Source organism: Gymnoscopelus microlampas, assembly GCF_963454915.1.
Source record: "Gymnoscopelus microlampas genome assembly, chromosome: 4".
Lineage (NCBI taxonomy): Eukaryota > Metazoa > Chordata > Actinopteri > Myctophiformes > Myctophidae > Gymnoscopelus > Gymnoscopelus microlampas.
This window is the reverse complement of record NC_139941.1, coordinates 21,420,828-21,448,090: the sequence shown is the minus strand read 5'-3', so window position 1 is coordinate 21,448,090 and position 27,263 is coordinate 21,420,828. Positions and strand designations below refer to the sequence as shown.

Here is a 27,263-nt window from a genome sequence, read left to right as displayed (position 1 = left end):
TTATCCTATCTGTTACTTTGTTGAAGTTAAAATGAAATTAATTATTGTAACCACTTGAACCCTAGCATCACTTTTCTGGACATTTCATAATAGATTAACATTTGGAGAAAATAGATCTACAAGCTCAAAACACATCGCAACCCAACACGTGAGCTTGTAGATCATCTATTCTCGCCAAAGTGTCAAAGGAAAAAAAGAGGGGACCTAGGATTAGGCTAAGATTAGTTTTTTGTTAACACTTGCGATGCATCCCATGTCTATAATGCATTATAACCTGCATATAACACAATTATAGTTATACAAACCGAAATACTCATAACCCTTTACAACTTTCTCAACCAATGGTCCATGGACACATGTTCTTAATTAATGACTGTTAAGGGCTTAATATAATTTGTTGAACGATACTAACACATTCTACCAAGCCCTTAATTAACAGTAATTAATTAACAGAAATTTTATGCTAGTGGTCCAGAGCTCAAAAAAGGTTGAGAACCACATTCCTATCCTACGGTTACCCTTATTCTGTTCCGTTACTTTATCCAGCCTTTCATATTAACCTCATGTTAACTGATATACTGATTTGTAACTTCTATGAGCAAGCAGACACATGCAATCATATGGGCACATTTCCTAATAATGATGACTCAACCAGGCCAACATTGACTCGTCATCTTAGGTCACTACAGGTAGGTCATTTAGTGCACTGTTTCGCAACTAGTGGTCTGGCATGATTACGGGTGGTCCGTGTCTGTCTCTTCTTGGCTATAGTTGTGGTCAGGGACAGAGTCTCATGTCATTTTCTGGCTTGAAATTGCCCTGAACATATTCTTCAGGTATGCCAGCAGGAAAATACTCACAGAGATAACTACTAAAAGGGCTTTTAGAAGTTATGTAGTAGTTATGCTTGTACTTTTGGAATTAAAGCATCAGCCTCCTCAAAGGACCACTGATAATGATGATAATGTCTTTAATTCCTCGGTCCTCAAATACCAAGTTACTAAGTTTCTCCAAAATATATATATTTTTGAAAATAAATAAATAAAACAATCTTCACTTTCCTACATTACTTAATGCATCCAAAATATAAAAAATATGAAAATAATGAAAAATAGATACAAATCTTCACTTTCCTAACAAAACTGAATGCATGATCAGGGACCACATGCAATACCTCCACAGACCACCAGTGGTCCACGGACCACCAGTTGAAAACCCCAGATCTATGAGCCAATTTGTCTTCCTGTTCTTCTCAATTTTCTCACCATTTTTGGTGGTTTGAAATTGCTGTAGCTGCATCAACCAGGCAGGTGATCCTCACCAAGGCATTGTAAAGTAATGTCTAGGTGGAAGATTACTGTCCTCCACCTTCCCCTGGACACCTGAAGGATTTTGAGGCAGTGGTCATTAAATCATATTCATCTGAGCCTTTGTCTATGGAAGAATGGGAAGTTGACAGGGCTGTTGTTGGTGTTGTCGCTCAGGCACAAACAGGCAGATGGAACTCAAAAGAATAGTTTTATTCGCTTTTTATAGTGACACACAATGTTTAATTCTGTGAACTGCTCTATACCTACGTACCTGTATGTCTCTGTCTGCACACAGGTCAGCAGCTGATGTTGACTGGGGGCACGAGTCCAGTAGTGACTCCTCAACCGGTGTATCCAGGTTATGGGTACGCTGCCCCAGCCTACCCTGCTCAGCCTGCTTATGGCTTCAACATGCAGTAGACCTGATACTCCCCCCCCCCCCCACCCCCTCCGTTTAACTTTCCTGACCTGAACCACACCTAATCATGCTGCTCTGGATCTCATGGTGGCCCACCCACAGAACAGAGACCCCTGATACCCCCACCACCACCACACCCAGCATTCATTCCCAAGGATACCGCCACGCCCTCTGCCACATGACTAAGGAGTAACCTCTCTGACACGACCACCACTCCACTTGTTCACCCACCGAGACTCATAGAAACTGCTTCCACGTCACCCCCCTTCTCTCCCTCAACCCAGTTTTCCCTCAATAGAGATGGGTGGCATCAAGGCCATCGGATCCCTCCGCGTTGATGAACTCTTGACCATGTCACCTCATAACACAGCATGAAGTCTGCTCTCAGCTCCTAGAGAAGGTCCTGCGCATACCTGGGACAACATTATGTTCCATCAAACCACTTTCTCTACCCTATCGCTGTTCCATGTAGACAATTATTAACCATAAAGCAGCTGTTTTCATCTATCGTTTATTGTTTAGTTTTTTATTGTAACATTTTTTGTTGCATAGAGATACAGCACTGATGAAGAGACTTTGTTATTGAGGAGTCAAAGGGGGAGGGAGGTTGGGGGTGTTGAATGGAACAGGTGCCTCCTCCCTCCATCCCGAAGCACTGCTAAAGGCCTTATATTAATAGAGGAGGTGGCATAACTGGGTCAATGACCATATTCACACAACAGCCATTTTGCTTATACCCGGGTGTATGACGTACAGTAAGAGCAAAATGGCCATTGTGTGAATATGGTACATCTTTGTTTCACAACTGTCTCGGCTCAAACTCTAAAGACAGTTACTGTGCAATAGTTTATTTTTCCTTTTGTCCTTTAACAACAGGTACCAAGTGTTTGAAAAAGGCAACACTGTATACAAACTAAGAACACTAGTTTCTGAAGCATGATTTATACTTGGATAAGTATAAATCACCCTTAAGGTTACGGTACTGTGTGCATGTGCGATTGCGTGTGAGTGCGCGTGTGTGTGTGTGTGTGTGTGTGTTGGTATATCTGCCACCAAACCGAGAGATCCTGCCTGATCTGCCTCTCCCCTGCAGCCGTAACCTTTTGCCACATCAGAGTGGGCGCTGACGCTGTGGTCACCCAACCATTGACCTCCATGATATGGGATTCTGGAAAACCTGGAGGTTCGCGATTATTGTGACATGAGGATAAAACATGAGGTGAAATGACAAGAAAAAAACATCAACAAAACCGCTATATGCTGTTGTCTGTGCATGTGCTGCCAAATTATAATGCTGTGACCAGGAGCACAATTTTCATGTTACTATATCGCGACTATATCAAGTATTAACTAATGTGTCAAGAAAAAAGAAAAGAAAACAAGTTCAAGTGATGTACTTTGAAATCACCTCACTAACAGAGCGGTGACGAAAAGTCCAATAGCAAACACATTTGCGGTGATGAAATGTAGGGTAAGAAGGTAACTCACTTGCTTACATCCTGGTGCCAGTGGTTCAGAAATAATCATTATTGTACTGAAAGTGTATAATTTAAGATATGTTGAAATACCTAACTAATCAAAGAAGTCAAATATTATGGAACTACCATACCATATGTATTGTCTATAGTGTATTGTTGTAGTCTTCAAAATAAAAAAGCAATGATTTTTGTAAGAAAAATACAAAATACAAAAAGAGCAGGGAAAATAATGTGGCGTGTGAGTGTGTTTACTCAGTTGAAGCAGCCAATGAGAATGTTTCACAAGAGCGTTTTGTGGGCACACTGTCCACTAGTTCTGTATTATACACCGAGCTGCGTCCCACCATTGTATCAACTTTGGGATTTGGGGTTTTCGAGAGGGAAACCGAACCTTTTAGCTGTACACAAGCACTCCCTTTATCTGCACAAGTCATGCATACAGAACAGAGAAAATAAAGTTTACAAACAATGCCGTCTACTGGTGATGTGTTTAACCTGCATTAATCTTCAATGTCTGTAACATTAGGCATACTCAGTGGCATGAGGTGTTTGTGTGTGTGTTTGAGAACCAGGTTTCTAACAGTCGTGCACCCAAAAGAAAATAGTTGAACCAATATTTCCATAGGCATTCTGCTACACTGTACATGTTTCATATTTCCAGGATGTGGAGCAGTCTTCTTTGTGCATGACGGGGTGCCACTGCCACTGGATCCCATAGGAGCCAGGAAGCCGTTCTGGTAACCTACTCTACTATTAGTTGAATTGATGGATCACCTTTGTGAGAGCCTGCTGCTCTTTTTTTTTTTCAAGATATCTCCTCCACCAAAAGATGTGGTTGGTTGCTAAACAATAATAATATATAATAATAAAGTAATAATGCAAGAAAATGTTCCGATTTAATTTTGTGATTTAAGGACATTTATTCATAGCGCGCTACACACGCAAGCTTGCCAAACAGGGTTTGGTTGGTAGAGAGAGAGGCGACAGGGCGACAGCGATAGAGACTGCGCCCCGCCCTTATCCTGGTGTGCAACAACAGTGACCAGTCTCCTCTCTCGCCAGCTGTAGTTGTTCAACCCCTCTCTCTCACTCTCACTCTCTCTCTCTCCTGCTGTAGTTCAACCTCTCTCTCTCACTCTGCTGTAGTTGAACATCCAGCTTTATAACCGCTGGTGGCTGCCCTGGCTGTAGATTCACATCAGTCTAGTACTAACTATCCGGACACGTCAGTGTCGGTGATCAACATCTGACAGGAGTCTGACAGCTGACCAAGGGTCTTCCATTTGTTGCGCGCTGTTGTCTTTTTGTGAAATAGACTTAAAGTCGACTTTAAAAGACGCGGCTTTGTGTTTAGTTAGTCTAGTTTTGAGTTAAAATGCAAGGACGCAGCACATTCATCAGTCCCTTTCACAGACCGCGGTGTCTAGCGGCTGCAGCTCCGGGAGGAAAAGCCAAATTAACTCACCCGGGAAAGGCGATTTTGGCAGGTAAGTTTATTTTTGTCACGCGAATAAGGAAGTTGTACTTTTCGTAGGCTACATGGCATGCACACCTTTATAAACAACACATTACAACTACTACAAGGATATGCAACATTGCAACAATGAACGTATTTTTGCTCTCGTTCCGTCCTTTCCCACAGTTTATTGCGTTGCGTGGCGGCATTAAGTGCGTTATAATCCTACCTACAACAGGTAGTATGGAGACATGGTGGTGGTTTGTGTCACGGTTGTGGGTATTGTTGGACGATGACGCTCTAAAAGAAAAAAAAACATTTTTGTTTTTAATGCCATTTGGATTCCCAAAGAACTAAACTAAATCACGTGTTATACATTGTTATTATTAATGTTCTGTTCTATTCTATTATATCTATATTATTATTCTAAGTATTGACCAGCCCTGCCCCACAGTTCTTGCAGTTGTACAACATTAGAATTTTAGGAACACAAGCACAACTCATATGGGGGTTGCTTGCATTTCACATAAATTCACACAACATGATGTCACTGTTACTGTATAGTCCCTACTTTAGAAGTGGTTGAGTTGTAATGCATATAGGCTAATAGCCCTGCCCAAGAAGGGACTGCATTTCTTGTTCCTTCATCTCTCCATCTCTCCCTGCCGCCAAGCAGGCACCGGTATCCTCAAACTGCCATAGTGAAGACCATAGAGCTACATTGATATGATTCTGATATGATCACACTAATCTAAAGATCACCCACGATGGTGCAGTTTTACATAATACCATTATGTAAAGGATACTCAGGCACAGGGGCATCATTTTGATTCAGTGATTTAGTGGCTTATCCCCGCTGAGCACCCGGAACTCTTGCCACCCTGCTTGGCCTTGACATTCCACCCCACCAGACTCTGCGGTGGTCACATGATCAGCAGGTCTAATTGGTGAAGGGGTTTCTCAGGGCTGCTCTTAAATTATGGTTGTATGTTATTGACAGCTATTGTGGCTGTATATTGACAGCTAGCAGGGTACTTTATTGACAGCATGGGTCTATCTTTTCAGCCGTCTGTCAAGCAGTGACCCCTGTAAGCCATTCTACAGTAGCGCTGTAGCCCAGAGAAACAGTGCATCAAGCAATATTATGAAAAAAATCTAATACAAATAAGGAATTAAGGACATCTGCACACTGTCTGGACTTGCTCAATGTACAAGGTACAATTTAAAAGGTTAAATACGTTTTGGTCAAGGAACTTCTTCAGGCAGATTTGAGTGAAATAATGGAAAAACCACAACTGGTTAGTGTAGTTCAATTATTGATAATTTTGCAGCCTCCAGCTTTTTTTAGGGTTTTTTTACAGTTCAAAATATAAGGTAGATGTCATCATGTAAAAAAAAAACTGCCACATCCGCTGGACGGCAGGTGCAGGACCAACAGTAGATTAATATAAGAAATAATTGAAGTCTGCACACTGTAACTTCACAAGAAGCTCCCAGTCAAGGCTTTATTTGTAGATTAACGTTTCGACACAAGGTCTTCTTCAGAACTCATGTCATGTTGTCATCAACCACCTCCTACTCATGTCCTCCTATCAGCTCAGCCACTGATGAAGAGACATGGAGCCACCATGGTGTGACCTCAACCCCCTCCCCCCGTCACACCCACTAACTAACCAGATTCACAGGAAACTGTTCTGCAATCTCTGTCTCTCTCTTTCTCTCTCTCTCTCTTTCTGTCTGTCCCGCGACGCGTCTGTCCCTCTCTCTCCCCCTCACCCTCTCTCTCTCACTCAGCATGTCTCTGTCTGGTCTGTCCTGTTTTGCAACAACTGCATTATTGCTGTCACCCTGCTTGGCTCTCCCTACCTTAACCCACCAAACTCCCTGCTGTAAGGGAGTATTGATGTCTTACAGGCTCCTAGAGGTTATTGTGTGTGTGTGTGTGTGTGTGTGTGTGTGTGTGTGTGTGTGTGTGTGTGTGTGTGTGTGTGTGTGTGTGTGTGTGTGTGTGTGTGTGTGTGTGTGTGTGTGTGTGTGTGTGTGTGTGTGGTTTCAAAGAAGGTACATCTAGAATGGCCTTTGGACCTGAGCTCTGCTCAGATGACTCAGCTATCAGGGCAATGAGGTACAACTGGCCTTTAGTATCTGCCCTGAGGTGCTGGCCATCAGACACTCAGCCAGCTGTTTACTGTGCCAGCATACAAAACCCCTGCAGACACTGTCTGGCCGTCCATAAATCCTAACAACACTCACACTGACATCTCTCCTAGTGCTCTGACGCTGCTTTCCATTTATCTCTTATATTTGGCAGCATCGTTTGGTGTGTGTGTCTGTGAGTGATGTATGTTTGTTTGTGTGTGATGAGATGGACCTATTTGTCAAGCTTTAATGGAAGCTGCTTTCTACAGTATGTGTTTGTAATGGCGTACTTGTTCTTGTCATTTGTTAATTCCCTGTACCCCGACCCCATTGTTTCTAATATTTCACACCTTAAGTACATATCCTGGTATGTATCCTATTGCGCTGTGGTACGCAGGTGGGACTAGGACATTATTATCCGTGTGTTCTTGCTAAAGGCTCAGCTGGTGGAACGCGGGGCTGTGGAAGGACACCTCTGGCATAGTGGAGTGAGAAATGTGAGAAGAAAATTAATATCAAAACAAAAAGGCAAAGGAAGGGTGGAGGTCTCAAGTCAAACTCTCCGTACCCAAAGGCTGTGAGCACTGAGCAGACAGCAAGCAGTGGGGAGGCCTACCCTTAATGGAGTAGAGGTCTGACATTTCTTTGAAAAGCACTTAGACGATGGCAGGAGGACCAGTTTTTATTCTGAGGGTATTCGGGTTGTATAGTTTGAGTTGTATGACCAGATTTTTGTCAGTTGGACGTGGAAGAAGAGAACAGCTCTATGCATATCCCCCGGGGGGGGTTAACGGGTCTCTGGTCCTGATTTTCTGCATGCTTGTATTTGTGCATTCCTTCACTGTTGTGTCGGTCCTTTATGTATTGTGTAGAAGCCTGCCTGTTCATGAGAGAGAGAGAGAGAGAGAGAGACGTGGGTCACAGAAAGGGCCTCAGAGAGGGGAGGGAGGGGGGTCAAGCGAGAGAGAGAGAGCATCTACCCCAATTCTCTCTCTCTCGCTCGCTCTCGCTCTCTCGCTCTCTCTCTCTCTCTCTCTCTCTCTCTCTCTCTCTCTCTCTCTCTCTCTCTCTCTCTCTGTCCTGCCTCGGGCAGTCAGTTACATTTTCTGAGTCTCCTTTCAGACGCGGGTGGCTTGTCAAAGTGTGCACTTCCTCCCTGTTGGCTCACTGTATTTGCCTTCATACACGCCACACTGCATGGCACTGTACCAGACGTCCACTTACACAAACCTCTGCTCACTTGGCCTGGTCCCACACCTCCATTCCTCTACTCACGTTGCCAGTGAGCTGTTGGCACAACAGTGTAACATGTGTCTATCTATGGTGGCCTACAGAATCAAACTAACTACAGTTTAATTTAATAGTGGCTCATACTTGACATTTAATGCCACAGTGGACAGCACACAGTCAAATCCTCAGTGTTCATCTATATTTATTTGTAACTCTGAGAGTAAAGTTAAATTAAGAGTTTTACAGTGTAGTTAGTTAGTAGTTAGTATTTAGTTTTGTTGGAAAAGAAGCTAAAGCTCAGGCTAGGTTTTCTTTTTAGAAACAACTCCTGCTTTTCTTTGTTGCCAGGAAAAAACTAATTTAGGCTACGTTCTTCCCTTTTCTTTATTATGGTGATCTGTTGTACATACAGGCCTCTGCCAAACAGATGCACTGGCTGGATATACTGTGCACCACCACTATGCTCTGAGGTATACTGTGTACCATGATGCTCTAAGGTTTATTGCAGACTGTAAGGCAAGACAAGGCACGTTTATTTGCATAGCACATTTCGACAGCAAGGCAATTCGATGTGCTTTGCTCAAAACATCAGGCTGTAAGGTTCTCACCGTCGCACCTGAGTAGGGTGGCCTTCATTGGCCTTGTGTAGACTCACTCATTGGCACATATTAATTTCATGTATTTCAATTTCATATTATTTAAGTCTATCCTTGGTCTGCTTCCCTCTTACCTTTGCGGGTATATCTAACGCAAAACAAGTAGGCCTAAGTATTGTCCGTGTTCAAACGACAGCCTATTACTGTCCTGTCCGTCGGGACGGACGGTAAAAGGCTCAAATTGAGCTCAGCATACAAGCTTTTATGTGCATTACCCTGCAGATTGGAATAACCTGCAGGCAGTTCTTTTAAAAATACTAGATTTTAAGGCCACTTTGCAGCCTGAAAATCCGGTTTTGAAGCCTGAAAATCCGGTTTTGAAGCAGCCTCCATATAAGGGTATGTCACGTCTGTGACGTAACCCAAGACAAACAGTGTGTCCCAAAATGTAACAATTCACACCCGTAAACATTGAAACGGAAATGTGAAACTGTGAAAGTAACATATCACGTTTTGGGACAAATCACACCCGGTAACATTGAAATTGAAACGTGAAAGCCAGATAAGCCAAATGTAGTGGATGGTTTGGAGGCAGATTCTTTCAGAAATTCTTCTGAATTCTTGAATTTGGTTGTTGTGAGCTTCTTCTACCATACTGTATGTCTTCTATAGTTACTAGCTTTTAAAGTTTGTTTTATGTTATTTGTTAAACTGTAATTGTCTCCGCCAGAGGTGGAGAGTATGTTTTCGTCTCCGTCCTTCCGTGTGTCCGCCAAGCTAACATTGGTCAAGCTTCACGTGACACGTGACAATATGTTGAAAGGGTGTGCTTTGATTGGCTAGCAAGACGCATGACGAAATAGAAACCTATAAATAGGTGTGTCACTTGTGACACGTGACAATATGTAATATAAATAGGTAAGACAGGATTAATCAGGAACAGTACTGGCGGAGACCTTTGCTCCGAGGAGCACATTTTCTATTTTTTCTTTTAATTTCACTTTTAATGTTTGGTATTATGTTGTTACAACACTGTATTGCTGCTGCTATCTTGGACAGAGCTCCCTCAGAAATAAGATCTTGTGTGTCTCAACAGGAATTACCTGGATAAATAAAGGTCTACTAGGGGTAGTATTAAAGTTGTCATATCCATAAAAGTTAACATTACTCTCTCCGAGGCTCTCTTTTTACACACCGGCAACAGTATAACATACGACAACACATTTCAAATACATTTGCAAATAAATGCCATCACCATGTAGCACATGTAGTTTGCATAAAACCAGTGTCCATGTAAAATTAATTGACATCCCTGATGTAATTAAACATTAGTGCAGCAGCATCAGGAAACAGTGTTTTGGACAGCGAATGCCCCTGAAAGGCCAGATGACAGATGAATAATTCCTTTGATCTTTTTGTGCAAGGCAAACATAAATATTAAGCCTCTATTAATAGAATACCTCATGTTTGATGTACATTAGTCCTCTGGCTACGTTTCCCATTTGGATCGTCGATATGGATATAATGATCACGTCATCTCCTGCTCCAATTTTCGGCAGTATCCTTGTCTCTCCAGAGAAAAGAGCTAATTGTCTAAATAAGGAACATTCAGATGAATAATGGATACATTCAATTAAAGAAACTGCTTATTAATTAGCTGGCATGCACACACGGTTGCAATTCTCTCGTTAAGCGTTTTGATAGATTTTTCATATCCTGAGTTTAATCCTGGAATAAGGAGGTCAATTATAAATCCTTATTTCCAAATTCCACATTTGGCAGAAGACCATAATACCCTTATGTGCTGTTTTTACACATTTTGTTATGTTGAAATCAATAAAGTGGACATAATTCTATTTTATGCTTATAACCTGCCAGAGCATAAGATGTTAAGATAATAATATGTTGATTTCTTACACTATGAGCAATATCACCGTTTTTGAAAAGTATGCAAGTCAATCTCTACAAGTTGCCAGTCCTTCCATTAGCTCAATGACACACACACACACACACACACACACACACACACACACACACACACACACACACACACACACACACACACACACACACACACACACACACACACACACACACACACACACACACACACACACCCATGGCAAGATGCCATGTAGTAACACACACACACACACACACACACACACACACGCACACACGCACGCTTTCCAATATTACGTAGTTCACAAATATCCAGTGTTGGAAGTTAACTTCAGCATCAAACAACAATGGAGGCACAGAGATTTAATCTACTCTCGGCAATGGGTCTAACAGACCATGAGACACCTGATTAACTGTGCATGCTGTTTGCCATTTCAGACCGTTCATTAAAACACATTTACACCAGGAAGTAGAGTTCTAAATACGAATTTGGTTCCATTTGTAGATTTTGTTCACCATCTGATTTCACTGTATAAGCTTCTAAATACAGTTTTAACTAATAAGCAAATTAATTGGATGTTTCTTCACTGAGAGCAGATGTGATAGCTGCTCATCAGTACTTGTTTCGTCTCTGTAGCTCTGCCAGTTTACCTTCCCCTACCTTCTGTCACTTAAAAATATTCCCTGATTGTCCACAGAACCAGGACTGTGTGTGTGTGTGTGTGTGTGTGTGTGTGTGTGTGTGTGTGTGTGTGTGTGTGTGTGTGTGTGTGTGTGTGTGTGTGTGTGTGTGTGTGTGTGTGTGTGTGTGTGTGTGTGTGTGTGTGTGTGTGTGTGTGTGTGTGTGTGTGTGTGTGTGTGTGTGTGCACACGCACGCAAACTGAGTGGCTGTGACTGGATCAGGGGCCCAGCTGGGAATTGCGGGAGCTGTTGATTAAACTATAAATCTGAAGTGGGCAGAGAGAGGAGAGACTAGCGTGCAGCGACACATCGGTGTCGTTGCACAGTACATTAAATTGGTCTCTACGTCTGTCTCTCAGACTGAATTAGAAAAGAAGACACTTTCTTTCTTTTGAGCTGCTTAGTAAGGAAGGAAGGCTCGCCTGAGTGCCATTGTCACGCAGCAGGCTTCGATTTCGGCAGTAATAACAATGTATTTGATTGCTGCCTCGGGCCCGCTATAATATCCCCCAGCAGTGACAATTCCGTTTCTGCGCTCTTTTCCTGTAATAGCAAAGTGCCAAAAAACATATGTGAATGCATCGATTTTGTGACTTGCTGTGATTGGTTGGAGATGAGGAGAGATGGGGGCGGGTGTGGGGAGAGAAGTAGCAGTGGAGGGCACCGTTGTGTGGATGAAGATGAATGGTCATTTTCTCTCGTATCTTATCTTGTCTTTGGGTCCTTTACTGGAACCATTTAAGAATCCATCTCTAAAGATGTGTGTGTGTGTGTGTGTGTGTGTGTGTGTGTGTGTGTGTGTGTGTGTGTGTGTGTGTGTGTGTGTGTGTGTGTGTGTGTGTGTGTGTGTGTGTGTGTGTGTGTGTGTGTGTGTGTGTGTGTGTGTGTGTGTGTGTGTGTGTGTGTGTGTGTGTGTGTGTGCGCGCGTGCGTGTGTGACCGTGTGTGCGTGCGTGTGTTCATTTGTACTAGAAGACAACCTCAGTAGAAGCCTAGTACTCAGTGTTGTGCATCTAATAAGAATTGATCCTGAGCCCTGTCTTCCCATGTAGCCACGTCCCACAGTGCTTAGCGGACCACTGCTTGGCCTCCACAGGCAGCACAGTTTCAGATGCATTGCTGTCTCGGCTGAGGGAGATGAATGAGGTGCATTGTACCACGCTGCCTGCCTGAGACACACTGACCCACAGAGCTGGGATCAGTGTGGTTTGAATGTGTAGTGTTGTAAAGCCCATGTGATCTGTGTCCTAGTCACGGCCGGGTAACATTCACTTATTACTCCATTGGGATTAGTGGAATTAGATCAAAGTGTGTGTGTGTGTGTGTGTGTGTGTGTGTGTGTGTGTGTGTGTGTGTGTGTGTGTGTGTGTGTGTGTGTGTGTGTGTGTGTGTGTGTGTGTGTGTGTGTGTGTGTGTGTGTGTGTGTGTGTGTGTGTGAGAGAGATAGAGAGAGGCCCATGACTCAGCTTTCTACAATTGCATTGAAAACAATATTACTTTATCTCAGGCCTCACATTCCTTGCTTTGTTGGTCGATTCCCAGCCAGTAAAAGTACCACCTTATCTGTATTGTGTAAGTCATTGGTTAAATATAGCTGCTAGCTTGAGTGAAGTGTCAGAGAGATTGAGTCCTGTTATGGTATATTAGCTGATGGACGCTGTGCCAAGTCACAGAGTCTAATGAAATATTGAGGTGTCACCCCAATAGCCAGGCTTGGAACACAACCACATTGATCAACTGTATTCCAAAATAAATGGTACCCGTTTAGGGTGTTCAACGGGAGGCTTTCATACAGTATGTGTAAAGAATCAAAGATTCAAAGGGGTATATTTGTCACTCACGCGTACAAGTATAAGCAACGAAAGTTGTGACATGCTCTGCAGACAATATATAACAAGATATAGTACTGGGTAAAATACAGGTTAGAAAAAGACAAGTAAAGGTAAAACCTTTAGCAGCGCTGGAGAGAATGGAGAAAAAGTAGAATAATTTAGCAACCAGGATATACAGAATCCGGATACAGTGAATATACATACAGTGCAAGTAGAGTTATGTTCAAAGTACAACATATGTACGGGGTCACAAAAAGAAGGACAATAAAGGCTGTGTGTGCTCTGTAAAAAGCGGTGTTTACAGATGCAAGTGTTTGACCTGGGAGTTTGGTCATCATTCAGGAGGGCTCTGATTGCCTTCCTGTGTGTGTGCCTGCCTGCCTGAGTGCGTGTGAGCGTGTGTGTGCGCACGTGTCACTACATGGCATCTTGCCGTGTGTGTATGTCATTGAGCTAATGGAAGGGTTTTGGCCTGGGTAATGGAGCCCCTCCCCGAGGGCAGAGCACATAATTTAATTAACGTCCATTCTGTCGTCCTGTCTCCTCTCCCCAGACTCTACCTTCGCTCGTGACTCATTCCTATCCTGTGTAGTGTGGCTTCTGCGCTGAAAAATGCTGAGTGTTAATTTAGCTCTGACCAAGAGTGTACAAATGGAATCAAAAGGGACCCTTCCCTTTGGTTCCATTTGTACACTCTCAGAGCTTAATTAACAAAGGATTTTACTGTGTGTAGAGATACTTGTCCTAGTGTATGTAGGTCTTAAACACCCAACATCATTCAATGTATTTCTGCTGCTTTAATCACAGGATAATTGTATGGTTTAAAAGAAGCTACAGTAACAGTTAAGAACTCTGTGATTTCTGACACAGCATCTATCTTTTCTGTCTATATTTGCCTACTCCTCTACAGTATTTCACAAACCCAGTGCAGTCGCACTGTCTAGTTTGTCTCCGGCCGCGTTCATGATTTATCTCCGCCCGGCCAATTACTATTCCTCTCACCGCATCAATGTTTAACGTTTATGGGGGATAGCCATTAGTGCAGTGGTTTTAATGATCCACGATGCAAGCTCCATGATGTAATGGCACCTCCTTGAGATTCAAGTTCATAAAGTACATTAACGTTGCCTCCAGTCTGAGAAGATGATAAGATCATATTAGATGTTGTTTCCCCCCAAAATGAAAATGCTCATATTGGATGGGGTTTGATTTAGGCCTTTTTTTAGAACACATTACACATCACATCAATGGATCCCGGTCAGCCGCTGACAAAGATTTGATTTGTTGCCCTGTGCTTCTCCCCAGGTGGCATCGCAGGTGGCATCGAGATCTGCATCACCTTCCCCACAGAGTACGTCAAGACCCAGTTACAGCTGGACGAGAAGGCCAACGCGCCAAAATACAGGGGAATTAGTAAGTACTGTAATGTCAGTGACTGTCTACCTACCTACCTACAGTATCTGTCTGTCTGTCTGTCTGTCTGTCTGTCTGTCTGTCTGTCTGTCTGTCTGTCTGTCTGTCTGTCTGTCTGACTGACTGTCTGTCTGTCTGTCTGTCTGTCTGTCTGTCTGTCTGTCTGTCTGTCTGTCTGTCTGTCTGTCTGTCTGTCTGTCTGTCTGTCTGTCTGTCTGTCTGTCTGTCTGTCTATTTGAATGTCTGTCTGTCTGTCTGTCTGTCTGTATGACTATCTAACAACCGCTCTTTCTGTCTGTCTGTCTACCTACCTATCTGTCTACCTACCTACCTATCTGTCTACCTACCTATCTGTCTGTCTGTCTGTCTGTCTGTCTGTCTGTCTGTCTGTCTGTCTATTTGAATGTCTACCTATTTGAATGTCTGTCTGTCTGTCTGTCTGTCTGTCTGTCTGTCTGTCTGTCTGTCTGTCTGTCTGTCTGTCTGTCTGTCTGTCTGTCTGTCTGTCTGTCTGTCTGTCTGTCTGTCTCTCAGGAACTCACTATCATCTCATTACCTATCATCCCCTGGTGCATTATGGATTCTGGCAGGCTGTCACCCTGCATGTTTATCGTGTTTATATGACTGAGATCAGACCCACATGCACGCGCACATGCACATGCATTGGCACACATTCACATACACAGTCTGTTACTCCTGGGTGGAGATACCGTCCTAATTAGGCTACAGACAGCTGTTGCTTTCTCCTCTCGGAGGTCTATCTGGTTAGCTAGCAGAACATGGAGTATAATAACCAGAGCCCTTTAAGATGCTTGTTGTTGCTGTGTGTCCCTGTTGAATTGGTTTGTCTGTGCATTCTACAGTATATGGTGATATGTTTGTGTATGTATGATATCGTTTCTGAGGGGCAGAAACCTTGCCTCAGAAATCTCCCTGTTTCACCTTTTATTTTTTCTTCATAAATTAAAGCCTATTTATACAATTTATACGACGCTGACACAACGTCTGTCTGTAGCGATGCGTTGTGAGCTTGTAGATCGGCTATTTCCACTATTATTATTATTTTTAAAGTATAAAGTTATTAAATATGTCAGTCATTTCTTTGCATATTTAGGTTATTTGTCAAATCTGCCCTGAGCACCTTCAAAGCCTAAAAGCCAAACAGAAATGTAATTCTTATTCATATGTTCCAGTGTTGAATCGTTAATCGTTAATCACAATTATTTGACTGACAATTAATGGTCATGTAAAATGTCATAATCGTGACAGCCCTGCCGACAGTGATGATATGATGTAATATGTTTGTTGTCCAGATGACTGTGTGAAACAGACGGTCCAGAGTCATGGCGTCAGAGGCCTGTACAGAGGACTGAGCTCACTGGTGTATGGATCCATACCGAAATCAGCTGTCAGGTATGTGACATGGACCCTCTTTTTTGAATGATGATTCTGCCCTAGAGACCCTGATAGGAAAATAGGTTTTGGTTTAAATTACAGTTTCTACAAATGTCACAATTGTACATTTGTATTGTAATAATCTAAAATGAATTGAATTATAGTTTCAATAAACCTACTCATCATTTTACTGGACACACACACACACACACACACACACACACACACACACACACACACACACACACACACACACACACACACACACCTCTACATACAGTTTGTAAGCAGTAAAAGCTTAAATAGAGTGAGTGTTCTCGGCTCAGTGTGACTACCTGGATCTCCTAACTCCAATTATTCTAGTCCATTACCCACAATGTACGGCATAAATGCCAGCCTACCCTTCTGGGTAATTATGTTATTCTTTCACAGCTCTGACATTTATCCCCAGACTCAGCACACACGTTCTCGCACGCAGCCACAGACACACATGCACCAGCCTCCGTCTCTCACGCACACATACAGTACAGTAACACACATGCACACACACATGATGCATTTTATTGCCAGAATCTCCGTTTTCCAATTATGGACATTTTCTTGGACTCTCCCTTTACGTTTGTTTTGTTTTGCTGCCTGTGTGTGTGTGTGTGTGTGTGTGTGTGTGTGTGTGTGTGTGTGTGTGTGTGTGTGTGTGTGTGTGTGTGTGTGTGTGTGTGTGTGTGTGTGTGTGTGTGTGTGTGTGTGTGTGTGTGTGTGTGTGTGTGTGTGTGTGTGTGTTGTGCTAGCGGGTTGAGTGGAGCGACAGGCCTAGCCAGGCAGAACAGAGCTGCCACTCAACCTCAGACAAGAGACACAAAGAGGAGGACTCGTGTGTATACTCTGTGTGTGTGTGTGTGTGTGTGTGTGTGTGTGTGTGTGTGTGTGTGTGTTCGCCTGCGTGTGCATGTTTATATACTGTATGTGTGTGTGTTGTGGTTTCAGTCTCAGCCAACACTTCCAGGAGTGAACCATGAAGGTTGTGCTTCTGTGTGTGTGTGCGTGTGTGTGCGTGTGTGTGTGTGTGTGTGTGTGTGTGTGTGTGCGTGCGCGTGTGTGCGTGTGTCACTGAAGATATGTGACAGAGGCATATATACAGAGGTGTTGACCTTAAGCCTTGTCGACGTCATTGGTCTGCAGCTGACAGCTAACATGCATAAAGGAGGGGCTTATCTGTTTTTTTTTTTAACCCAAAAAAGATAGTTGACAAGTGAATAAAAAAAGAATAGAAAGATGACGACCGTATTGGGGTGGACAGATGGAGATAGCATTGGTAGATGGACAGTCCTGTATCCGTCTTAATATCATTCCTGTTTTTTTACCGTCTTGCTGTCTCCATTTTTGTGCTCCTTCTCTGTCTTTCTTCGTCACTAGGGCAGAGCTTGCCTTTCCAGCAGATGGGTGCAAGCTACTGAAATCATACACCTAACCATGATGCAGTCTATGAACAATTGTAAATAAAAGGATAGTGGTGTTGCAGTAAAATAGAATATCGACTAACAAAAATGGAGGCAACAGCCAAAATGTAGCACATAAAAAAATAGAATTGGCGAGTATGCTACAGTTAATCAAATTAAATAATCAAACAAATTACTTTAATGAATAATAAAAACATATCGATTTAAATCAAATCATCTATTTTGGGGGGAAATTTATAATTTTTATTCATTTATTTTCAAAGTAGAAAAAAATTGAAAATAGCTGATATACAAGCTCATAATGCAACATGTTGTGACCTTGTACCGTATATGGGCTAATTTCTATATTTTTGCACGACACCATTGTACAACACAATATGAAATAAGGCATGCAGTTAATCAGACTGATCAATATATTCAAATATAAAACATCTGTGATATATAAAAAAAGATTATTATTATTGTTCGACTAATCGAAAAAGTATTCAATAGAATAATCGCTAAGAAAAATAAATCTATAATTATTAGCCCTATTTATTGCCATAGTCAAAGAGCCCATATACACATTGCATTCAAATGTGATCTGGATATACACTATAATCCCGAAACATGCTAACATGCATTTCTTACTCATTCAGATATAATATCCAGGAACAGATCACGTTTTAAATTGCGTAAATGTGGTCTAAATTCATTCTACATCAAGCCTATGAATGATTATTATTATTTTACTATTTCATCTTTCAAAATGCTCATTAGGGCTCTGATACCTTTTCCACATGAACTACAGCTTCCCTATTCTGGGGCTAATATTCGGCAAAACTAGCCTATCTACAAGCTCACAGTGCGTCACAATGTGAGTTATGTGACACAATGTCTACAATGTATTGTATCTATCATATGACCAAAAACGTTTTAGTCTGCTGAAAGAGTGTTCCTGCCTGCACGTGCATGCTGCCTGGACATTATGGAACGTAGTCTGTAAATGTTAGTAACATATTATACAACATATTATTTTATAAACCAACTGTATTCTAGGCCTAGGCTAGGGTACTGTACTCTAGATTGTTGGTCACTCATGTTCCCCACCCCCATCTTTCGTCCACTTCTCCTCCTCCTTCCCCATCCCATTAACTGATTGCCTGTGCGTGCGTGCTGGGGTGCATGTGTGGCTCTGCGTTGGAGCACCATGCAGTCAGGCAGTGGATGTTTGAAGGAGAGGGGAGGTTATTGAGGAGTCAGAAGTGGGACAGACAAAGGAGATGGGCGAGCCGATGACCTTTTTCTCCAATAGCCTGATTTATACTCAGATGTGCAATGAAACTCACAACGCGTTTTCTCTTTCTTTCTTTCTTTTTTCTTTCTTTCTTTCTTTCTTTCTTTCTTTCTTTCTTTCTTTCACGCACGCACGCACGCACGCACGCACGCACGCACGCACGCACGCACGCACGCACGCACGCACGCACGCACGCACGCACGCACGCACGCACGCACACACACACACACACACACACACACACACACACACACACACACACATCCCTCTCTATTTACACCTTAAAAAACCTTAGGGTTGTATTGTCTTCTATTCGTTAAGGCCAATTCTCTATACTTCTCTTATTCCCTTCTTTCCTCTACTGTCTCGTTCTCCAATAAGGACACGTAAGAAAGTGTCCTAATGGAGTTCCGTTCAGTGTTCCATGGTCTCCGTGGTGACCAGAGCCTGACAGCAGCGTGTTCGCTCTCCGCTGTCTTTTTAATGAGCAGTGTTCGTTGGCGATGACGTGCGATGCCACCTCATCGCACTTCAACTCAGTCATAGAAGAGTATGTGAAATCGAAAATTACAAGTATTATTTTGGATTTTTCATGGGTTGTTTCTCATGTTTTCGTTTGGAATCAGGGGGTTGTGCCGCTAAAAGGGTTAGCTTATTTCTGCAGTGGGGGTTGCCTAATTGCGGGGTGCCTGTCATTCAAATAAACAGACCAAACCCACATGAAGACAGAGCAACCGATGTGGAATGTTAATTAACAGTCCAAAAGACTGAAATAGAGAGCATGAAATGGAGATAGACAATAAACACGCTGCCTGACTGTACACGAACGCTCAGAGTGTAGAAATGGACCCTTGGTGGTAATTCTGACCACTGCAAGTTTTCTCCGCAATGTCCTCATGCCTAATATATGCTCCGTCGTATGATGGTGTCGAAAATAGCAGATCTGCAAGCTCACAACGCGTTGTATCCACAGCGCGTTGTACAGTTCCATTTTACTGTGTATGAAAGACATTGTGTAAGAAATATGAGCATGGCAGTTGGACAGTGGTCCAGATGTAAGACAGACATGCACAGGAAAACAAAGCATCCATCAATGGCAAGTGCCTGTCTTCCCTCTCCAGTTTTCCTCCTCTTTCCATCTCCTCCTCTTCCTCCTCATCGTGCACTCACTCCTTCCATCACCACAATTGAATTCCATCTATAAATAACCTTTCTTGTGAAGGACACACAGGCACAGCGTTTTCTGACTGATTACAGTGATGCTTAAAAAGCACACACACATACACGCACGCACGCACGCACACACACAGATGCACTCTCTCTCCCCTTCTTGAGGTGCACTGCGTGGGCTGGCTTCCATGGCAGCAGTTGCTGGGGATCTGTTTATAACTCTGCACTTTATTGGGGCACTTTAACAAGGGACAAGCCTGTTGCAGGACGCAAGGTGAAAGATGCTGCCATGTTATGTATGCACAACGAGCAGTTTGATACAAAGATCTGATCCAATTTATAAGTGTAAGACCTTTTTTTTTTTACCGTGACAACAAAGCAGTTTTCTATGCAGTGGGTAATGGAGAGGATGCTGTGGTGCGTTCTATTGAAATAGTCCTTCCTGCCAACCTGTTTCTGCTGACTCAATGCAACGTGATGATGTCCTGCTCTTTGGCACTCTTTCATTTGCTCGCACTTTGTCTTTGTCGCTATTGAATGCATTTCAGGTGTAATATATCATGGCGGTAGTACACACTATTCACATTTATTAATCTTATTTCTTATTTTATATAAAAACATAGTTTCTTCATCAGGCCTGATGAAGTTCATTGAGATGAGACTAATTTGGAAGAAGCAGTTTTACAATTCCACTACATTAACCTGCATTTATAATATAAGTGTAGTGTCATAATCATTCATGCTTAAAGCGACCATGCTTATGTTTTACGTCCGCGTCCAATCTGGCGTGCCCTCTGCTTCAAAAAGCTTTATTGACATTGTAAATTACTAGGTGTCCTACCCCTACTTCAAATATGTTTATTGACAAGGCGTCCTACCCAACACCAGGGTCTACATTTTTCAATAGAAGAGTAGAGCGACTATACCTCCAACCACTCAAGATGTGGTACTGTAGTTGTATTGTATTGTATTACTACACTCTATCATACAGATGTGTGAAAGACCAGCTGAAATGAAAAAATATGTATTTATTTATCTCTTATTTATTTGTGCATTCCCACAGTGATAACAAGGAACAGATTCAAAGCCGTCTGGCATAAAAGTCAGTACTGCTACGTAAAAGTATCCAGTATTTTATGTCCAGTATTATCTTGTCCAATGTACTAATCCCCTGTTGTCTCCGTTGTCTTTGTCAGGTTTGGAGTGTTTGAGGCTCTCAGTAACCATGCCAGGGATGAGAACGGTCGTTTGGATAGCACCAAAGGCCTGCTCTGTGGGCTTGGAGCTGGGGTGATGGAGGCTGTGCTAGTGGTGTGCCCTATGGAAACTGTTAAGGTACAGCACTGTATACTAGTATTACCTGCTGCATTGTGGTCATATTTATTGACCTGCAGGTTTATACGCAGGCGTTTAACCTGAACAGCTGCTGCTTATTCTATTCTCTGTGGTTAGCATTGTTTTTTATTTTTGTACTTGCTTATTATTATTGCTTATTATTCTTTGACCAGGGTTTAGCACAAACCCAGGAGCTCCCGTTGAGTTTATTTGACACTGATGCACCTCAGTTACACCCTGTTATTTTGTCTGTTGTTGGAATTGTTTATTTTGCAGTCTATGTAGTCAAGTTTAACCTTCTATGTTCAGTTATTTTTCTTTAGCCTGTTGTGAGACAGATAGGCAGACTTTAAAACAGGAAGTGCTATCAAATGTTGGTTGGTCTGGTATCTCACTGTCAACAAGCTCTCCTTGTAAGTTTTGGACTAAAGGGTTAACTTGTCCTTCGTTTTATCACTCAAGGTCAAGTTCATCCACGACCAGACATCAGCCAACCCCAAATACAGGGGTTTCTTCCATGGAGTTAGAGAGATAGTCAGAACCCAAGGTAAGGCACAGTGACATCTACTGTTCACATTTCAAGAGTCATGTTCATAGTTCATAGCCATACAATTTAAAGGATATGGGTACAAGCTAGCTTAACATTTTGTCCTTTCCAACCTGTCTAGGTCTGAGAGGGACGTATCAGGGCCTCACAGCCACCGTCCTCAAACAAGGCTCTAACCAGGCCATCCGTTTCTATGTGATGACGTCGCTCAGGAACTGGTACAAAGGTAAGTGTGTGCATTTATGTGTGTGAGCGCCTGAGAATGGATATTATCATGTTTAATTTGAAACATACAATGAGCACTCAGCACACACACTCAAGATCAGAATGATATACTGTATTGGAAAAGTGGTTTATTTTCTTGTCAGTCCTGACCTCTAGTGGTCAATTACAAAATTACAGTAGTCTGGGTTACCCAGGGTCAGAGTTGAGAAATACTGGCCTTGCAACACCATGTCTGCCTGACTGGTTCAAATGTCATCAGGATCAGTGTCAAGCGTCAGACCTTGCAGTGATCGTGCAGCCATCACACCATGATGACCATGGCGCTTCCTCACCTCTAGTCTACATGTATTCTCCCCCCAGGCGATAACCCCAACAAAGCGATTAACCCCATACTGACTGGAACATTTGGAGCCATAGCCGGAGCTGCCAGTGTGTTTGGAAACACTCCCCTGGATGTCATCAAGACGAGGATGCAGGTAGAGAGCACGTGCATGGCCTGGCTGTGTTTTTGTTTCGTTTTTTATTGTCTCATTTTGATGTATTTTTTAATTTACTGGAGTATTACCAATTTTCAATACTTTTACTCCTCTACATCTCAGAGGCAAATATTGTCCTTTTTAATCCACTAAAATTATTTGAAAACTTTAGTTACTAGTTACTTTGTAGATTTCGATTATTAAAAAACATACATTAACCACTTCAGCCCTATACTTTGGCTATTTTCAAAAGATTTTTATACATTTTAAAAACGTGTGAAATGGGACATTCTGCATAATGAGTACTTTACCTTTTGGTACTTTAAGTATATTTTGTTGCCAAAACTTTTGTACTTTTACTAAAGTAAGTACATTTTGAATACCAGACTTTTACTTGTAACAGAGTATTTCTACATTGCAGTATTGATACTTTTACTTAAGTAACAAATGTGAGTACTTCTTCCACCACTGTTTACTTGTAAAGCTTTTTCTCCAGTTGTTTGAAGTTGTAAGATCTTGATAAAAGTATCGTTAAGCTTTGTAAAATGCAGCTCTAAATGTTGTCTTTCCTTCATTGCTTATTTCTCTTACCTCTATCACCTAGTGACAATTGATGTATACTGTTCCTTCTCTTTTAAAGGGTCTTCAGGCACATAAATACAAGAGTACATGGGACTGTGCTGTGAAAATCATGCAACATGAGGGCTTAGCAGCGTGAGTACATCTCCATACTTATACGTGTAGATTAGTTTACATTTCATTTTATTTCAGGAGATCGGCCTACACGGCAAGCCTCAAACTTGTACTCCCCCTCCTGTACAAATGTATTTTGTTGCAATGTATGGAAAGTCTTCAAATTGGCCTGAATAACACTGTCAACATTATATTAAAAAAACAGAGATTGAAGACATCAAGTGTCAACAGTTACAGTTGCAGTTCTACTCTTGTTGCGATTGTATCACCAATAGTTTATTTTTATTTTTTTGGGTTGTGCTTTTTATCCCAATTTAGTCATTATGTCAACTGATTCCTCCCCACACACATTCTGTGTTGTATCCTACTGACTCACCTACCACTGGGAGGAAAAAGAGCTTTCGTGCTAGTCCTCCCGCCCAAAACTCCCTGCATACAGGTGCCACCCCAGTCCGTGGGATTATGTAATTACTTTAGCACTGCGCCACCCAAGTGCCTTGAATGAGATCAGTTTCAAGTACACATTTACTGAACAAGCAAGGGACATGTGGGATGGCAGTGGCTCAGGAGGTAGAGCGGCCGTCTTGGAATTCGAAGGTTCCAGGTTCGTTTCCCGGCTCCTCCTGGCTAAGTATCGAAGTGTCCTTGAGCAAGACACTGAACCCCTAACTGCCCCCAATGAGCAGGCTGGGGCCTTGCATGGTTTCATCCTCCATCGGTGTGTCAATGGGTGAATGTGAATTATATTGTAATGTAAAGCGCTTTGGAGAAAAGCGCTATATAAATGCAGGATTTACCATATGAGAAAAAACTGTAAAAGCACCTTTGAATGATAGTTCAGTGTTGCCTTATAAAGCAGTGCTATCTGTGCTAACCTACAACAGTAGACCATCTCTAGCCTAGCCCATCTCATTTGCAAACTGGAAACCAATGAAAATTAAACATTTGTGGACAGTGATATCAGCTCCATTCCTGGTCAGTATAGATAGAGCCTTTAGTATTATCCAATCCAATCCAATCCACTTTATTTATATAGCACATTTTAAAACTTGTTCAGGGTTAACAAAGTGCTGTACAGAAAAATAACTATGTCAAAATTAGGTCCAATTAAACAGTTTGTGAATCACAAATAGACATTTCAACAAGTAAGCTGTCAGTGATTCATAAAATCATTTTAGTCATTATTTTCTGGTGTTATACTGTCGTTCTTGAATACAGAAAGGTTCTATACTCATCTCTCTCTCTCTCTCTCTCTCTCTCTCTCTCTCTCTCTCTCTCTCTCTCTCTCTCTCTCTCTCTCCCTCTCCCCCTCTCTCTCTCTCTCTCTCTCTCTCTCTCTCTCTCTCTCTCTCTCTCCCTCTCCCCCTCTCTCTCTCTCTCTCTCTCTCTCTCTCTCTCTCCCTCTCTGTCTCTCTCTCTATAGTTTCTATAAGGGAACAGTTCCTCGGCTGGGCCGTGTGTGCCTGGATGTGGCCATAGTCTTCATCATCTACGAGGAGGTGGTGAAAGCTCTGAATACTGTCTGGAAGACAGACTGAGATGCCGGCAGCTCTGCCTCCTAGCCCTCTGTCACATATCCAAGTTCAGTGTTCCTCTCTGTAAACATATCCTCTGGGGGTGGGGGTGGGGGTGGGGTGGACGGGTAAAAGACAGATTAGTGTCTTGGTACAATGTTACATGCTACACAGGATGTCAACTAGCTTCTAGGCAGGGTCTGCAGACAGGAGCCCAACATAATTTGTACATAAGAAAAATATAATTGTTAATATTTTAGGGTATGCGTGCTGGCTTGAGGTGCATAGTGGACAGGCCTAAGGCGCAGTGGCATCATTTTCCTTGCCTTAGGATGTTTGGTATTTTGGGGTCTCACCATGATCTGTCAGAGGAGTGTACACTGCAATTTTGCTGTCAATGAGGCCCACGATTTATGTCCGCCTGCTTGGACCAGGTCAACCGGTAACACCCACTGACCAATTTAGTCGGCCTAATTCAACCAACCTCGCCACTGCGTTGCAGTGCTAGACCATTCTTTTGTTCTTCGTCACACCACATTTGCCATGCCGTTAACTGCACTTCATGCCAGTTTGCTTTTCCCCAAAATAGGGCTCCTAGTCTGGGCAGAGTTGCTGTTGTGTGTTTGTCAGTGTCGGTGCATTAAGGCACCTGACACCAAAACCATACACCCTGTGCCTCCGCAAGACCATTAACTGAAGAACAGGGATTCTGTTATTTTCAATCATTCACAGATGTTATAATGATGTTTCCTGCCGGTGTGCAGGTGTCATGCAGGTGTCATGCCACATTCTGAGTTAAACTTAACTCGCTGTCTAACATGAGAGACATGAGATCTGGTCAGAGGAGCCAGGTTGCAGTTTACAGCCTCATCAACAACCATAACTTCCGTAACGAAGCCTTTTAAAACAACGGTATTGTTTTTATGATATGCCAGTTATTTTTATATGATGCAGATTAGAGTTTAGTTTACTAGCTACCACCAGTTGTAAATGTGTAATGTTTGATTCCTGTGCGAGATGCCACGCCCATTGTACTGTTCAAAGAGTGGACTGGACTAGAAGAGTAGTCTAAAGATTTTATCAAGAGAAAAAGTTTATTCTTTTATGGTTTAAATTATATAGGGAGATGTGGTAAAAAGTATTTATTGAGAGGTGAATTATGAATATCATTATAATACAGTTGAGAGACCATTTACTGTTGACATGTGCAGTGTTAAAAACATTTTTAAACAGGTTTTGGTGAAAAAAGGTGTTATACTTCATTTTGATTTAGGACAATAATAGACTTACTCTGTCTTTCACTGTGATTGTAAATGACCCCAGAACATTGTGTCAGATCCAAATTTTGATCTCAGCCCTCATCATCTTATCCTGTCATGGAAAACATTTACATGCACACAATCTCTGTAAATAATCAGGTAACGGTGATGATTCCATTAAAGCATTTAGTTTGAAATAACATTATTTCTCTAAATGACCTATGTTTACACAGGTGTATTTAGTAATGTGAGAGCAGGATGTGATGTAATGCGACCCAGGTCAAATCTCTGTTGGTATTCTTTACTGGAAAGGCTTCTGGCTGCACCATTGGCCACGTTGTCATTTCTGTGCAAATACAATGGCACCTTATCTGTGTCCACTTCTTGCGTGACCTTTCTGACCCATGCACATATACAGTCAAATAAAATAAACCAGACAATGATATTTACAAATGAACCAAAAGTTTAATCCAGGTGTCTTAATCAGAGTTATTATACTTACCGGGATTATAACCTTACTATGATAAAAAAAATAACTGTAGATGCTGTTTTGCCTTAATTCAGCTCTGATGGGGCTCTTACATGTTCAATGTATCTATTTAAAACACTAAAATACACTGCTGCTACCATCTCAGGTTATATCCGCATCCCACTTATCAATGTCACCCTGCCACTGGCTGATTGGTTCCTTCATATAGAACCCTGGTGTGAAAGCTCCACATGGAGATTCAGCACTTCAATCTTCAATTCCACATCCATTCCATGCATTCCAGAAGCCTATGGCCTGATTTGCTCTGTGTACTGAGTGTTTCTTACCAAAAATAGTGATCGACAAGCTCGCCAAGTGTTGCAGCACGACAAGCTTTTAGATCTGCCATTTTTTGTGCGAGACATGTACTGTATGTATACATTAGGCTTATGTTGTGAGTCTGGGCAAAAAATCCATGTTTTTTTTGTTGCTGATGATTTGGTGCAATGTTTCGGGGATGTTTTATTTTTTTCTTCATTTTTGTTTTACTGTTGCCCCACGCTGTGCCTTTTATTTGACTTGATGTGCCATGCGTGTCCTTGTGCCATAGTAATAGTGTAACGTGAGAACAGTCTGAAGCTATACTGTACATGTGCTGTAATGAATTATGATGTCAAAAAAAATTGATGATTTGAAACGAAACGCATAATTATTTTGTATTTACTGTTGCTGTCTGTCTGGGTGGCCGAAATGAAAATGCCTTGTGCTCCCCACTGCCAAAACAAAGGCAGGCTGTCATGGATAAAGCAAACTGAAGTTAACTTATGGCCATCCAGTATATAGTAGTACTGTATTATTTATGATACTCTGTGGGTTGTTTATGACAGTGCTTGTGCAATAACACCATCCCCCTTCTCCAACTCATTCTGCTGTGGGGGTGGGAATGGGGGTGTGGTTCAAAACTCATTAAACTTGAAGCGACTGTAAACATG

General features: G+C 42.2%; 2 protein-coding genes across 4 annotated transcripts in view; both read left to right on the top strand.

Annotated features, from left to right (window-relative positions):
* cltcl1 (clathrin, heavy chain-like 1) overlaps positions 1-3,675 on the top strand; it is a 33,903-nt gene extending 30,228 nt beyond the window's left edge. For both annotated transcript variants that reach the window (XM_084055619.1, XM_084055618.1), the window contains one exon: positions 1,606-3,675. In XM_084055619.1, coding sequence (XP_083911745.1) covers positions 1,606-1,730 — 125 coding nt within the window. In that variant the 3' untranslated portion in view covers positions 1,731-3,675. The remainder of the gene's footprint in view (positions 1-1,605) is intronic.
* A 623-nt stretch (positions 3,676-4,298) lies between these two features.
* Positions 4,299-27,243, top strand: LOC311043096 (tricarboxylate transport protein B, mitochondrial). Of its 2 annotated transcripts, XR_014600584.1 has the most exons (10): positions 4,299-4,693; positions 14,348-14,455; positions 15,769-15,868; positions 20,950-21,088; positions 21,551-21,635; positions 21,757-21,861; positions 22,221-22,336; positions 22,977-23,050; positions 24,453-24,686; positions 24,718-27,243. XR_014600584.1 is itself a non-coding variant. In XM_084054266.1 (9 exons), exons 1-9 carry the CDS (start codon positions 4,582-4,584, stop codon positions 24,565-24,567), a joined length of 954 nt encoding a protein of 317 aa, XP_083910392.1. In that variant the 5' UTR covers positions 4,299-4,581; the 3' UTR covers positions 24,568-27,243. The 2 variants fall into 2 exon arrangements, 1 of the variants encoding a protein (XP_083910392.1); XM_084054266.1 differs by having other exon boundaries at positions 24,453-27,243.
* The last annotated feature ends 20 nt before the right edge of the window (positions 27,244-27,263 follow it).